Below are 16,632 nucleotides of genomic sequence, written 5' to 3'. Positions count from 1 at the left end.
GCTAGGTAAACCCAGCCAGATGGGCAGGCTATAAAGAATAAATGTTCACTCGATCTCCTCCCCAGCCACAAATTTAATTTCAAATTCTGCATTTTGGCAGGGAAATATAAGGCACAAATGCCCATATCAATTTATTTATTGGTTGGGGGAGGAGAAGGGGGGAGGGAAGCAAGAGGTCTCTCCTGATTCTTTTGAATCTCAAAACCTGGGTGCTTTTGCAGGACGTTTCCGAGCACAATTCAAAGGGTTGGTGCTGACCTTGAAAGCCCTAAACGGACCAGTATACCCAAAGGAGCGTCTCCACCCCCATCGTCCAGCCCGGACACTGAGGTCCAGCTCCGAGGGCCTTCTGGCGGTTCCCTCCCTGCGAGAAGCCCTTGATTACTCTGTGAAAAGAGACAGGCCACCAAACCAATGTACTCTGTTTATCTCTCTATATAAATGCAAACTTGTAGAGAAAGCCGTGTGCAAAATGCGCTAAACCACGTGCGCCACCGTCGCTTTCGGGCCCGCCAGCCGATGTGCCGTTGCTACTTCCGGTACCAAATCTGGAGTCGTTTTTCCCGCTTGATCTTGCGCTGAAGTTGCAGGATCCCGTAGAGGAGAGCTTCAGCTGTTGGCGGGCAACCTGCGAAGAAGGGGGTTCACAGTCAGACCATCACAGGGCAGAGGCAAGGCGGTTGTCCAGGCCGGAACACTCTTTGTAATGCATAATGATAACAGAATCGTAAAGTTGGAAAGTATCCTGAGCCCAAGTCCCTAAGGGATAACAATAGCAATAATGATCTGTTTTGTATACGCAGCACATCGGACTGGGTTGCCACGGCCACTCTGGGTGACTCCCGGCAAATTATGAAACATCAAACATTGAAAACTTCCCTAAACAGGGCTGCCTTCAGATGTCTTCTAAAAGTCAGATAGTTGTTTATTTTCTTGACGTCTGATGGGAGGGCGTTCCACAGGGCGGGCGCCACTACCGAGAAGGCCCTCTGCCTGGTTCCCTGTACAGTGGTACCCTGGGTTACATACGCTTCAGGTTACAGACTCCGCTAACTCAGAAATAGTACCTCGGGTTAAGAACTTTGCTTCAGGATGAGAACAGAAATCGTGCTCCGGCGGCGCGGCAGCAGCAGGAGGCCCCATTAGCTAAAGTGGTGCTTCAGGTTAAGAACAGTTTCAGTTTAACGGACCTCCGGAACGAATTAAATACTTAAGCCGAGGTACCACTGTAACCTCACAACTCGCAGGGAGGGAACCGCCAGAAGGCCCTCGGAGCTGGACCCCGGTGTCAGGGGTGGACGATGGGGTGGAGATGCTCCTCCAGGGATACTGGGCCGTTTAGGGCTTTAATGGTCAGCACCAACATTCTGAATTGTGCTTGGAAACATCCTGGGAGCCAATGTAGGTCTTTCAGGACCAGTGTTATGTGGTCTCGGCGGCCGCTCCCAGTCACCAGTCTAGCTGCCGCATTCTGGATTAGTTGTATTTTCCGGGTCACCTTCAAAGGTAGCCCCACGTAGAGCGCATGGCAGTAGTCCAAGCAGGAGGTAACCAGAGCATGGACCACTCTGGCCAGACAGTCTTCGGGCAGGGAGGGTCTCAGATGGACCTGGTAGACAGCTGCCCTGGACACAGAATGGACCTGCGCCTCCATGGGTGGCTGTGAGTCCACAATGACTCTGCAATGAGGCCAGATCTCAAGTCCAAAGCCATCACCAGCCACTATCACCAGCCACTTTGGACTCCATGTCCTGGGCTGATGGGAGTCTGAAGCGGCTGCAGGCTGGGTTAGAGCAGCCAAGGAGAGGCAGGTAGCAAAATCGCAGAACTGTAGCGTTGGAAGGGCCCCCCAACGGTCATCTATTCCAACCCCCAGGGATGTACGTCGTCTTGTTTACCTGGGACATAGATGTCCACCGGCACGATCCGGTCACAGCCACGAACCACCGAGTAAGAGTAATGGTAGTAGCCACCACCGTTAGCACAGCTGAAAAATAACAGGACAAAAAACCAATAGAGGGCAGTCCAATGTTTTAGCCAACCTATTATTCACTATTTAAGCCATCTTTTTGGTGCCGCAAACTCGCCCTCAGTGCTCCCGACCCTATTAGAAAACGTTATTTGGAATAGCAGCTTGCACAGCCCACAAAGGACCATAACAGTGCGATGAAATTCCAAACAGAAATGGTTGATTGCACACATGTTCAAAATCCAATTTAAACTATTTAAATTTGATTATTTCAACCAAGCAGATGAACTTTATCCCATGATACCAGCTTTCCGAAATCTGATTAGTATATTTATTATATTTGCACCTCTGGCACCCCTGGCCCCCCCCCAAGAGGTGGCACTGCTGATTATGGGAAACGTCGGTTTAAACGTTTCCCCCTCCACGGAAACGTCAGGAAGTGCGGTTTGCAGGAAGAGGAAAGATCCAGTAGAGACAGTAGCAAAAGCTTGGAGGTTATAAGCTTGAAAAATGATTACAAAGGACACCCACTTTCCCTGACGACAATAGGAAGGAAATATTTCCTGTTATCTTTACCTGCCCATGGAGACTACGTAGCGTGGCTCAGGCATCTGGTCGTAAACCTGTCGAAACAAAGAATTCTGGAGTCAATTCTTGTATTCTGGAGTCAAAATGAGTTGCAGAGACGCTGGATCTGCAAAGCTTAGTAAGTCTGCCATGTTCAAAGTTTATTTTTATTTATTGAATCTGTACACCGCCCCTCATCCTACGATCTGAGGGTGGCGCACAGGGTGGAAACACAAGATAGAAGCGCAAAATAAATTGTTAAAACAGCAACAACTCCGCCCCCCCCCCCCCCGCTGCCAAAAAACACACACATTAAAAATGTCACAGGATATCAAAGGTACGACTGTACAGATTATAAACAAACCAATAAATCAATAGAAACTAATAATAATAATAATTGCTTCTCCCCTTTACAACTTTGTACTCTGCCCGAGGGCTGTGTTCCCTTCTGGGGGGCCATCATTATTATCAGTTTCTTTGTTTTATTGGTTTATTTACAATCTGTATAAGATATTCAGTTTTTTAAATGTTTGCTTTATTATGTTTTTATATATTCTGTAAGCTGCCCAGAGTGGCTGGGGAAACCCAGCCAGATGGGCAGGCTACCGAAATAATAATAATAATAATAATAATAATAATAATAATAATAATAATAATGTGGTAACTCGGGTTACATACACTTCAGGTTACATACGCTTCAGGTTACAGACTCCGCTAACCCAGAAATATTGCTTCAGGTTAAGAACTTTGCTTCAGGATGAGAACAGAAATCGCGTGGCGGCAGCAGGAGGCCCCATTAGCTAAAGTGGTGCTTCAGGTTAAGAACAGTTTCAGGTTAAGAACGGACCTCCAGAACGAATTAAGTACTTAACCCGAGGTACCACTGTAATAATAATAATAATAATAATAATAATAATAATAATGTTTACAGTTATGCCCAAGTTAAAATAACTACCAGCCCCAACTAAACATTTAACCAACCCCAACAGAAGCAAAATAAGAGGAACCAAAATTAAAAAGCGTTTGAAACATTTCGCCTTTGGCCCTGCCCTCTGCTGGCAGGCGGCCCCCCAGAAGCGAATACGGCCCTCGGGCCAAACCAACGTCTCCCATCGTCCCTGAAAGGGCCGCCTCTCGGATTCTACCCGGCCTACCTTCCGGAGGGCAGGCGCCATCTTATTGGTGAGTGTTCCCGCCACGATCATGACGTCGGCTTGGCGGGGACTAGCTCGGAAGACCACCCCGAAGCGGTCCATGTCGTAGCGAGGGGCAGCCATGTGCATCATCTCGACGGCGCAGCAAGCCAAGCCGAACGTCATCGGCCACAAGGAGCTCTGCGGGCAGAGAGGAGACGCTCAGCATTGAGATATGAGCCACTAGGTAACAGTAAAGGGACCCCTGACCGTTAGGTCCAGTCGTGGCCGACTCTGGGGTTGTGGCGCTCATCACGCTTTACTGGCCGAGGGAGCCGGCGTCCAGCTTCCGGGTCATGTGGCCAGCAGGACTAAGCTGCTTCTGGCGAACCAGAGCAGCGCACGGAAACGCCCTTTCCCTTCCCGCCAGAGCGGGACCTACTTATCTACTTGCACTTTGACGTGCTTTCAAACTGCTAGGTTGGCAGGAGCAGGGACTGGGCAACGGGAGCTCACCCCGTTGTGGGGATTCGAACCGCTGACCTTCTGATCGGCAAGTCCTAGGCTCTGTGGTTCAACCCACAGCAACACCCGCGTCCCTATGAGCCACTAACTTTTATTTTAAAATCTTGAGGCCTTTCTATTAAGAATTGTAGGTGATGATACAGTGGTCCCTTGGTTCTCAAACGCCTTGGTTCTCAAGCAACTTGGATCCCAAACACTAGCAAACCCGGAAGTAAGCATTCCAGTTTGCGAACATTTTTTGGAAGCTGAACGTGCTCCGTTTTGAGTGTTATGCTGAGGTCTGTCTGGTTTTGCCATTTTATTTTGCGTTTTTGTTTTTGCGGCTTCCGCGTTTGAGAAAGTGAAAGGTCAAGTGTGGCTCGGGGTAAAACACAGGTATATAAGGCTTGAGGGCCTGCAGGAGATGTTAAGGGCAGGATGAACTAAGTCTCTAGCAGCAATTAAACAAAATAATAATAATAATAGGGGCGTGGGTTAAACCACAGAGCCTAGTGCTTGCAGATCAGAAGGTCGGCAGTTCGAATCCCCGCGACGGGGTGAGCTCCTGTTGCTTGGTCCCTGCTCCTGCCAACCTAGCGTTCGAAAGCACACCAGCGCAAGTAGATAAATAAGTACCACTCCGACGGGAAGGTAAACGGCGTTTCCGTGCGCTGCTCTGGTTCGCCAGAAGCGGTTTAGTCCTGCTGGCCACATATCCGGAAGCTGTACGCCGGCTCCCTCGGCCAGTAAAGCGAGATGAGCGCCGCAACCCCAGAGTCGGCCACGACTGGACCTAATAGTCAGGGGTCCCTTTACCTTTACCCTTTAATAATAATATTTCTCGCAAAGCTGCCACTCACCCGCCGAGCCCAATTGACCAAGTCGTCTAGCTTGGTGATGACGTACTCCCCCCGGCTGCTAGGAAGGTACGACTTCTTCTGAACGACGGTGCTGGCGCTCTTCTGCTGAAGCTGAGCAGAACTATGGAGGAAAGGATACCATCAGGGCACTGTTCCCTGCTGAGGAATCAGGGAATCAGGTTCGGGCTAGACGACCCCCTTAGAACCCAGTTTCATGGCTCTTGTTATCGCTCCAACCTTGCTGGTTTCTGACTGGAGTCCCGCATGAACAAGAGCTGCGTGCAAATTACGGCATCGGCTGTACAGACCTATGGAACTCCCTCCCACAAGAAATTAGGCAGGGACAAGTTAGGCAGAGAGTCCAGAAAGGAGACTCCCATACCTACTGGAGTTTCAGATGTCCGGTCAAACTGTTTTATTCCCAGTGTCCTTTGCATCGCCCTGGATGGATCTCAGATGTTTTCGGGTGGACATATAAAATTCTTGGTGTTTAAAAATGTGTGAGTTTGAAACTGCTTATATGTTATCGTTGTTGGAGGTCGTTTTGAGACCTACGTGAGTGGAAAGCAGGATATAAATAATCTTAGAGAAGCGTATGAGATAGGATATCCATCATCAAATATTGGAAGAGAGAGGAAGCTGAGAGGTGGGCGACCGGCTCAAGGTCCCGAATGAGCTCGAGGAGAGGCGATGTGCTGGTCCTGGGGGAAGGTTACCGTTGGCGTAGTCAAAGTGCGGTCCTGGGTCACTAGCCTGGAAACAGTTCAGAAGGAGCGGGGCGAGGTCCGAAGCAGGAAGCCGGGCGAGGACAGGAACACTGGAAGGTCAGGTCTGGGTCCGGGCAGGAGCAGGTACTCAACGACGTTGCTCCCGCAACCTGGGACCAGGCTGACTGGCCTTCATCTTCTATGAGGCCAGGGGCAGTCCCGGCCCCCAGGTGACCGCCTCTCCTGGCCTTAAGGCGAGCACTCCTCCTGGGAGAAACCAGTTCCCTCCGCCTCTCTGCCCTGAGCCTCTGCAGTTCAGGAGAGGCTGAAGGGTTACTGGGCCCAGGGGGAGACTCACCTGTAGGCACTGAGTCCTCAACCACCTCCGGAGCCAGAGTGGATTCACCTGGTGCCTGCTCCTGAGGATCCGGCACAGGTGCAGGCGCTTCAGATCCAAGGCCCTGCCCCAGTTCAGCCGGCCCTGGAGGCGGGGACTCCTGTGCAGGCTGGGATTCCTCCAGTTCAACCTCTGAATCGGATTCCCAGGCCATCACAGGCGATTGGAAGCGAGGTCTCCCTGGTTTGTGGCTACCCCTCGGTGGCTCTCAAAGCTCCTTTCCGCCTGCCCCATGGAATCTGTTGGGAAATTGTGTATGTGCAGCTACTGACACAGAGTCATTTAAGGTTTGGCAGACAGCCAGAAGGCAATCTGAAGGAGTAAGTCTGCCTGGTGATAACAGAGACATGGAGACCGCTCCCTGATTGGTCAAGCTCTCTCAAGGGAGTGATAATTAACGGTCTACTAAGTGTCTCTGGACAGCGCTGGCCCCTGGCCTCTTAAGATGGGCGCACAACCCCAGAGTCTGTCAAGACTGGCCCGTACGGGCAGGGGTACCTTTACCTTTAACTGTTAGTTCAAAGGTTCATAGTTTGTGAGTTCACCGAGTTGTGAGTTGTGTCAGAGAGAGCTAGCATAAGATCCGTGTTCTGTTCCTGTCCACTGTATATAATAAACACCTAACGACAAGTTCCTGGTTCCTGCTTCGTCTATCCTGCCTGCAGCCAAGTCGCCAATTGCTTCCGTGGATTCTGCGTTTACTCTGCTAGGTCTGGCTAAGGTCATGCAACTAGTCAGAAAGTTGCGAAACACCAAATTGGTTTTGCCAAAAGAATCCCCCCAGGCTGCCAGCAAAGGGGGGCGGTATTTGGGGTTCGGCCTACCTGTCTGTGCTGTCCGTCACGGGCGTCTGATGGAGCGAGCGAGCAGGTGCACTGGACGCCGCGAGCGGCCTGTTCAGGGAGAGCGAGAAGTCGTGGGTCACAAAGCGGGGCTCGTGCACAGCACTCAAAAGCATCATCCCACCCAAAGTTGCAATAGCATCCTCCTTTAGTGGGGCAGAGGGACGCGGGTGGCGCTGTGGGTTAAACCACAGAGCCTAGGACTTGCTGATTAGAAGGTTGGCGGTTCGAATCCCCGCAATGACGGGGTGAGCTCCCGTTGCTTGGTCCCTGCTCCTGCCAACCTAGCAGTTCAAAAGCACGACAAAGTGCAAGTAGATAAATAGGTACTGCTCCGGCGGGAAGGTAAACGGCGTTTCCGTGCGCTGCTCTGGTTCGCCAGAAGCGGCTTAGTCCTGCTGGCCACATGACCCGGAAGCTGTACACCGGCTCCCTTGGCCAGTAAAGCAAGATGAGCGCCACAACCCCAGAGTCATCGTGACTGGACCTAATGGTCTGGGGTCCCTTTACCTTTACCTTTAAATGATATGGAGCATCAGAACAACTTGGCCACAATAAGGAAATTTTGCCCATGGTATGACTGTTTTCCACCTTCCCATTTCGACTCTCTGGGACCCTATCTGCATAACCTAGCAATTCTAGAATATAGACATGCTTTGACTCTCACAAGATTGAATGTCTTGCCCTCGGCTGGACTTGAGGGACGATTCCAACAGATTCCCCACAAAAAACGCTTATGTCCCTGTGGAAACGGAAGACCCGAATCGGTGGCGCATGCCCTTATGGCTTGCCCTCTTTGTAAAGACTTGAGGAATGAGATTATCACCCCTCTTTTATTGTCCATTCCGGGTCGCCCAGCCACTGCCACAGTGTCCTTTCTCTTGGCAGGTCAAGAGGAGCAGGTGACAGCAAAGGTGGCAAGGTTTTTCGCTGGGGCAATCAGAATAAGATCCACTATTTGACCATTGATTCAAAACCCTAAAATGTATCTTATATAATTGACTTTTTATTTCTATTCTTTGTATATCGTATTGTTGTTTTATTCATTCATTCGACTTGCTTCACAGTCGGCCCATATAGTGTTGCAGGGTTAGCTTTGCTTAGGGAACAGAAATGAAACGTCTAAACCGGGCGCATGTCTTATTTTTAAGGGCTCAGAACGACTTACGTCCTTCCACAAACAACTGCTGTGCCCAATATCATCCTGTTCGGTGGAGACCTGCTGGAACCAATGGGCACTGCTAACCTACGTACATAAATTCTAGTGGGTTTACTCTGAGTAGAACTTAGTGGGATTTGAAACCTTCCCCCCACCTACCGCCATTTACTAAATGACCGAAAACGGCATCGCTTTGCGTGTTTAGTTAATCTTCGCTCCAAAGCGTGGGTGATTAAGCGGTATATAATGAGGGACGCAGGTAGCGCTGTGGGTTAAACCACAGAGCCTAGGACTTGCCGATCAGAAGGTCGGCAGTTCGAATCCCCGCAATGACGGGGTGAGCTCCCATTGCTGGGTCCCTGCTCCTGCCAACCTAGCAGTTCGAAAGCACACCAACGCAAGTAGATAAATAGGTACCGCTCCGGCGGGAAGGTAAACGGCGTTTCCGTGCGCTGCTCTGGTTCGCCAGAAGCGGCTCAGTCCTGCTGGCCACATGACCCGGAAGCTGTGCACCGGCTCCCTCGGCCAATAAAGCGAGATGAGCGCCGCAACCCCAGAGTCGGTCACGACTGGACCTAATGGTCAGGGGTCCCTTTACCTTTAAAGAGCCGAAATAATAAAAAAAATGGGCTCAGTGTTCTCTAAGAGAGTGAGAATTGCCACAGGCATGCTTACCTCCAAAGGGACAGGCCACGCAGGGCGACACGGGAAGCTGCAAATAAAACCACAGCGGTTGAGCATAGATTAAATTCCACAGAGATAATACAAATGGCTTTTCGCAGAGCTAAAAATGGACACAGAGACTTTAACAGATGAGAAATTAGGAACCACACAGAGGCAGAAGGAAGTCATCAAATAAATCAGGGAATAAAACCAGAGATTAGGTACAGATTAGAAAGTGAGAGTTGCGAGGAGAAAAAGGTAAGGTCAAGATAAAAGGATCTCTCACTGGAAATATGTGTTTAGAATATCATGGATGATGGTTTGTATTTCTTAAAAAACTGTATGTTTTTGATAAGACTTTTTCGTTTGCATTTTTTTGTTTTTGTCTTTTCTTTTCTTTTTGTGTAGATTTTTATAATAGAATAATGTGGTTCATAATGTGTAACACTTAATGTGCAAATAAAGTTTAATAATAATAATAATAAATCCCCAAACTCGGTTCCATGGGTGACTCCGAGTCAACTCCCTGGGATAGTTTATTGTTGTACATTGTTTCTAAATTTATTGCTGTACATTGTTTTAATTGTCTGTTTTAACCATATTTGCACATCAGTTTCTAATGCTGTGAGTGTCCTCTATTTCAGAGGCTTCTACTCTGCAGCCTCTTATAGTTGTTTTAACTGCAAGTCTTTTAGTCCTTATGCTCTTACAGTTGTTTTAACTGCGTGTTTTTATTTGTTTTTAGTTCTTATCTGTTTTAATTATCAGTTTTTACCCATCCATTATCCGTGTTTAATCTTGTATTTTATTCAGATGTTTTATCCTATGCTTGTTTCTTTGCCCTTATTTGCTCTAACAATTATCGGTTTTAAAAAAATAAAAAATCCTAACTGCTATTTTATTTATATGTTTTTGTTTTGTTTCTTTTATCCTGGTCTGTGACCGTAATAAAGTTCATTCATTCATTCAATAATAATAAATACAATTCTACCATTTTTGATCGGAGGGAGCATAAGGCATCGTCCTATGCTTGCTGGCTTCCGAAGACTGCAAACGGGCCAACTGCGCCAACTGGGGGACTGATCCAGCCCCCGGGCGCTGTGCCTGAGCACCTGTTCCACTTGCCTTCGCCCGACAACATCCCCGCCACTTTCCAGTCACCCGAGGGACCATCTCCAGCTTCCTAGCACAGGGCTCATATTACCAAGACTCATAACAGAGTACAGTGGTGCCCGCAAGACGAACGCCTCGCAAGACGGAAAACTCGCTAGACGAAAGAGTTTTCCGTTTTGGAGGCGCTTCGCAAAACGAATTTCCTATGGGCTTGCTTCGCAAGAAGAAAATGTCTTGCGAGTTCCTGCGGGTTTTTTTCCCCTTCCCCCCCCTTTTTCTAAGCAGCTAAGCCGCTTATCAGCTGATCCGCTAAGCTGATAAGCCGCTAAAAGCCGCTAAACCGCTAATCCGCTAAGCCGTCAATGGGCTTGCTTCGCAAGACGAAAAAACCGCTAGACGAAGAGACTCGCGGAACGGATTCTTTTCGTCTTGCGAGGCACCACTGTATGCTCTTTGTTAACCCCCCTGCCTGCTCTTCTGAGATCTGGGGGCCACAGCCTCTCGGCAGCCCAGACGTATTTTCTGGGTGCAGACCCTCTAAAATCAGCGCAAAGCATCTGGCAGACAAGTTTTCTTTAAATGAGGAACCCGGAGTTTTCCCTCTCTAGGCCCCTCCCTCCAAGAAAACCCTCTTATATAGCTTAAGTGGCTGCTTCGATCTGCGGCAACTGGGTTCAAATACTCCCCCTCAGCTGTGATGCTCACTGGGCGACTTGGGGTGCAGTCACTGCTTCTCAGCCTAACCTACCTCACAGGGTTGTTGTGAGGAATGAAACGGGACGGGGTGGGGAAAGCTATTTACGCCACCTCAAGCTTTTTGGAGGATATAAGAGACGAGAAATAAATGTAACAACAACAAGAATAATAATAATAATAATAATAATAATAATAATAATTATTATTATTATTATTATTATTTATTATTTATACCCCGCCCATCTGGCTGAGTTTCCCCAGCCACTCTGGGCGGCTCCCAATCAGTGTTAAAAACAATACAGCATTACATATTAAAAACTTCCCTGAACAGGGCTGCCTTAAGATGTCTTCTGAATGTCAGGTAATTCTTTATCTCTTTGACATCTGATGGGAGGGCGTTCCACAGGTCGGGCGCCACTACCGAGAAGGCCCTCTGCCTGGTTCCCTGTAGCCTCACTTCTCGCAATGAGGGAACCGCCAGAAGGCCCTCGGCGCTGGATCTCAGTGTCCGGGCTGAACGATGGGGGTGGAGATGCTCCTTCAGGTATACAGGACCGAGGCCGTTTAGGGCTTTAAAGGTCAGCACCAACACTTTGAATTGTGCTCGGAAACGTCCTGGGAGCCAGTGCAGATCTCTCAGAACCGGTGTTATGTGGTCCCGGCGGCCACTCCCAGTCACCAGTCTAGCTGCCGCATTCTGGATTAATTGCAGTTTCCGGGTCACCTTCAAAGGTAGCCCCACGGAGAGCGCATGGCAGAAGTCCAAGCGGGAGATAACCAGAGCATGCACCCCTCTGGCGAGACAGTCCGCGGGGAGGTAGGGTCTTAGCCTGCGTACCAGATGGAGCTGGTAGACAGCTGCCCTGGACACAGAATTAACCTGCGCCTCCATGGACAGCTGTGAGTCCAAAAGAAGAAGAAGAAGAAGAAGAAGAAGAAGAAGAAGAAGAAGAAGAAGAAGAAGAAGAAACATCTTCCGGTCCTAATTCTTCAACTGCAATTGCTGTGGGTTTTTACTGGCAATTTATACTATTTCTTGCACTGAAATGGATATTTTGATTTCAATTGCAATCCACCTTTGAGAGCTGGGTTGTGCACCTGTCAAATAAATGAATTCATGTTCTCCCCACATGGCGGACACATTGTTGTTTAGTCGTTTAGTCGTGTCCGACTCTTGGTGACCCCCTGGACCAGAGCACGCCAGGCCCTCCTGTCTTCCACTGCCTCCCGCAGTTTGGTCAAACTCATGCTGGTCGCTTCGAGAACACTGTCCCACCATCTCGTCCTCCATCGTCCCCTTCTCCTTGCGCCCTCCATCTTTCCCAACATCAGGGTCTTTTCCAGGGAGTCTTCTCTTCTCATGAGGGGGCCAAAGTCTTGGAGCCTCAGCTTCAGGATCTGTCCTTCCAGTGAGCACTCAGGGCTGATTTCCTTAAGAATGAGAGGTTTGATCTCTTGAAGTCCATGGGACTCTCAAGAGTCTCCTCCAGCACCAGAATTCAAAAGCATCCATTCTTCGGCGATCAGCCTTCTTTATGGTTCAGCTCTCGCTTCATACATCACTGCTGGGAAAACCAGAGCTTGAACTATACGGACCTTTGTTGGCAAGGCGATGTCTCTACTTTTAAAAGAGGAGAGCGCAAAATATGGTCTGAAGCTCAACATAAAAAAACCCCAAGTGCCTGGCGTGCTCTGGTCCAGGGGGTCACGAAGAGGCGGACACGACTAAACAACTAAACAACAACAACAACAAATGCAGCCAATATAATTTAAGGGCTAGCGTCTCCATTAATTCCCTTAGGTCTAACTTGAGTATTTCTAATGCTGGAATTCATCAATAGGTCTACTTTGAGTCTGTCTAATATTGCATTATATCACCCTGTGTAGCTATAGAGTCTCCACTAGTTGCAATGCGAGTCTTAACAAATATTGTATGAAATATTGCAATATTGTGCAGTCAGTACTACTGTATACAATTTAATACACTGGTTCCAAGGTTGTCTACTGCCTCTACTCTGATCTGGACTAGCCCCATGTAAAATAAGCCAGCCACAAAATTAAAAGACGCCTGCTTCTTGGGAGAAAAGCAATGATAAACCTGGACAGCATCTTAAAAAGCAGAGACATCACCTTGCCAACAAAGGTCCATACAGTTCAAGCTATGGATTTCCCAGTAGTGATGTATGGAAGTGAGAGCTGGACCATCAAGAAGGCTGATCGGCGAAGAATGGATGCTTTTGAATTGTGGTGCTGGAGGAGACTCTTGAGAGTCCCATGGACTGCAAGAAGATCAAACCTCTTCATTCTGAAGGAAATCAGCCCTGAGTGCTCACTGGAAGGACAGATCCTGAAGCTGAGGCTCCAAGACTTTGGCCACCTCAGCAGAAGAGAAGACTCCCTGGAAAAGACCCTGATGCTGGGAAAGATGGAGGGCACAAGGAGAAGGGGACGACAGAGGACGAGATGGTGGGACAGTGTTCTCGAAGCTACCAGCATGAGTTTGACCAAACTGGGGGAGGCAGTGGAAGACAGGAGGGCCTGGTGTGCTCTGGTCCAGGGCGTCACGAAGAGTCGGACATAACTAAACGACTCAACAACAGCAAATACCAAGACTGACCTGCAGCTCAGTATTGTCTGCACTGGCTGGTAGCATCTGTCCAGGGGTGCAGGCAGAGTGATGCTCTTCCATCGTGCAAAAAAGACCCGGAGACTGAACCCAGAGCCTTCCGCATGCCAAGCAGGTGTCCTCCCTCTTGCCCTTCATTTAAAAGGAACCGAGTCTCCCGTCCTCAAGGGATAAACGCTTTCGAACGGAGGCCTTTCCCAGCCCTACCTGAAGTGGCCAGGGATTGAACCCAGAGCCTTCCGCATGCCAAGCAACTGTCCTCCCTCTTGCCCTTCATTTAAAAGGAACCAAGTCACCCGTCCTCAAGGGAATAAATGCTTTGAGTCTGACCAAACTGGGGGAGGCAGTGGAAGACAGGAGGGCCTGGCGTGCTCTGGTCCAGGGGTCACCAAGAGACGGACACCACTAAACAAGAATAAAGTGGGGAGCTCCTGGTCCCTTGACCCCCCTGCCTGCCTGCCTGGGGGGGTCAGTCAGCAGGGGACGCCCACCCCCCAATATATCTATATCTATATCTATATCTATATCTATATCTATATCTATATCTATATATATATACCCCCCACCCCCAGCCCAGCCCCCCCTCACCTGCCAGAGTCGCCATTTCTGCAGCCCTTCAAGCCACCTTCTCCCTCCCTGGGCGGAGCCAGGCGGGTGCTGCTCCCTAAACGCTCCGGGTGGGGAGCCGACGCCGCCGGCGCCACAGTTCCGCCCTGCAAAGGTTCCGCTTCCGGCTCCTGGAGGCGCTGCCTGCTGCTGTTGTTGCTGCTGCTGCTGCCACCTAGCGGCGAAGGGGAGGGATAGCAGGCCTTCCCAGCTCCAGGCTTTTCAAGGTCAAAAATACATTATTATTATTATTATTATTATTATTATTATTATTATTATTATTATTTATACCCCGCCCTCCCCAGCCAAGGCCGGGCTCAGAGCGGCTTACAAGCAATAATAAAAACAAGATGAATGATTACAACTTAAAAACAAAAATAAAATACAACATTATTATTATTATTATTATTATTATTAATAATAATAATAATAATTTATTTATACCCCGCCCTCCCCAGCCAAGGCCGGGCTCAGAGCGGCTTATAAGCAATAATAAAAACAAGATGAATGATTACAACTTAAAAACAAAAATAAAATACAACATTAATAATAATAATAATAATAATAATAATAATAATAATAAATAATAATAATAATAATAATTTATTTATACCCCGCCCTCCCCAGCCAAGGCCGGGCTCAGAGCGGCTTACAAGCAATAATAAAAACAAGATGAATGATTACAACTTAAAAACAAAAATAAAATACAACATTAAAACAATGGAACATTAAAATATTAAAATGTAGCCTCATCGCAGGAGGAGAAGGAAAAGAAAATACATTATAGTAACAAACTGGCTTAGGGAAGTTGTTATTGTTATTTTTTATTTTTTTATTTTCTATTGCATTTTAAAAAATGACAGAGAAAGCAAGAATTAAGCATGGCATCCGAATGTCCAGAAGGAAAAAATACAAAAAAAGAAGAGAAAAGAAAAATGATAAAGAATAAAAAACGAAAAGGACAAAATTAAAATAAAAATGTGCTTGAAATAACTACTTCCGGCTTCGATGCCGGCGCGGCCATCTTGGTTCCTGGCAGAGGCTCCCTTGCCCTTTCCTGCAGATATATAGATATTTTTTTATAGCGTCCCTAGTTTTCCATCCACCAATCCATATTCCCAGCCACCTCCCTTGATGCAATCTCGCGCGCCCCAGCTTGCAACGGAAGCATGCATTACTATTTTATTTTTGCAAAAAAAAAAAATAATTAAAAGGAATATATATATTTTTTACAAAAGGCAAGCTTCCCACCGCGTCCCTGGGTGGGCTCGAACCACCAACCTTTCGGTTAACAGCCGAACGCGCTAACCGATTGCGCCACAGAGACCCAGCTGCCTCCCTGGCTGCCACCGCCCAACTTAGGAAGGAGGAACCACATTGCACAACCCCAAATTGCCAGTTTTTCTTCTGTGTGCAAGGTCAAAGGAAGGTTTTTATTGTTCCTAAGATCCAGAAGAGGCCAGCTGGCCTAAATCATTGTTGATTTTTTAAAATATAATTTTTATTGATTTTAACATATAATATAAACATATAAAATATATAAAATAAACATATAAAATAAAATAAACATATAAAATAAAATAAACATATAAAATAAACTAAACATATAAAATAAAATAAACTAAACATATAAAATAAAATAAAATAAACATATAAAATAAACATATAAAATAAAATAAAATAAACATATAAAATAAACTAAACATATAAAATAAAATAAAATAAACATATAAAATAAAATAAAATAAACATATAAAATAAACATATAAAATAAAATAAAATAAACATATAAAATAAAATAAAATAAACATATATAAAATAAACATATATAAAATAAAATAAACATACAAAATATATAAAATATTTTATATAACATATAAAATGCACCACAAAACTTATCACTTATACAATCTTTTTAGACTTCCATCAGCACCTCTGATGATCCACCCTTTTAACCACTTCTTATGCATTTCTTAACTTTACATTGCCGTTACGTCTCTTAACAAATCATCCTCCGCCTTCTACATTTTTACAATACTTCCAATCATACTCCTCACAAAACTTATTGCAAACCTACAAACATCTCCTGATCTTCACAAATACTTTTCAAATAGTCCGTAAATTTACTCCAGTCATCCGTGAATTTCTGGTCCCGCCGGTTTTGAATCCTTCCTGTTAGTTTATCTAATTCTGCATTCTTGATATTATCTTATTTTTTTAAAAAAAAAATTAAATTGATTTTCTAAAAATAATCAAAAATAAAAATACAAAAACAAAACAGATTGACTTCCCTGGTTCCATTATTTGTCAACATACTGCATTTCCATTGTTAAATTTATAACATATTTAAATCACCTATCATCCATTCATTGTAAAATTGCAAGTCCTTTGAAAACCCTGCTAATGGATTAACCTGTGTGCAATGCTTCTGTATGTAAGCAAAAAACATCTTCCGTTCTTCCATAAATTCATTGTCGTCTCTGCCTCTTAATTTCATTGTCCGTTTTGCTGATATTATTATCTTGAACATCTTATTTTTATTGCCACAAATCATACAAGTTGATCAACCCATGGTCTTCTTATTCCTGTAAACAAGAGCCTGTCATTTATCATTATTCCCCATGAATCAGAGGAGCCTAACTGGCCTATATTATTATTATTATTATTATTATTATTCCCATAGGCTTCAGCAAGCCATTCATTATTTACTATTGATTATGAATCGCCCAATTAGCCTGATTTATAGAGCTAATGTTGGCAGTGATGATAGCTGGTTGGTCTGCTTTGATT

At 46.4% G+C, this 16,632-nt stretch overlaps 1 protein-coding gene across 2 annotated transcripts; it reads right to left on the bottom strand.

Annotated features, from left to right (window-relative positions):
* Window positions 1-410: 410 nt before the first annotated feature.
* On the bottom strand, window positions 411-13,946 carry NDUFS7 (NADH:ubiquinone oxidoreductase core subunit S7). 2 transcript variants are annotated; one of them, XM_079960989.1, is made up of 8 exons: window positions 13,825-13,946; window positions 8,814-8,850; window positions 6,962-7,030; window positions 5,034-5,154; window positions 3,691-3,870; window positions 2,546-2,592; window positions 1,899-1,987; window positions 411-628 (listed from the first exon to the last, which is right to left on the bottom strand). In XM_079960989.1, the coding sequence occupies exons 1-8, from the start codon at window positions 13,838-13,840 to the stop codon at window positions 531-533; spliced, it is 657 nt and encodes a 218-aa protein (XP_079817115.1). In that variant the 5' UTR covers window positions 13,841-13,946; the 3' UTR covers window positions 411-530. The 2 variants fall into 2 exon arrangements, with proteins under 2 accessions (XP_079817115.1, XP_079817116.1); XM_079960990.1 differs by lacking the exon at window positions 6,962-7,030 and having other exon boundaries at window positions 13,825-13,943.
* Between the last annotated feature and the right edge of the window lie 2,686 nt (window positions 13,947-16,632).

This window comes from Podarcis cretensis, assembly GCF_951804945.1.
Source record: "Podarcis cretensis genome assembly, chromosome: 18".
NCBI lineage: Eukaryota > Metazoa > Chordata > Lepidosauria > Squamata > Lacertidae > Podarcis > Podarcis cretensis.
Note: the sequence above shows the minus strand (reverse complement) of the source record. Positions and strands in the feature narration are given on the sequence as shown.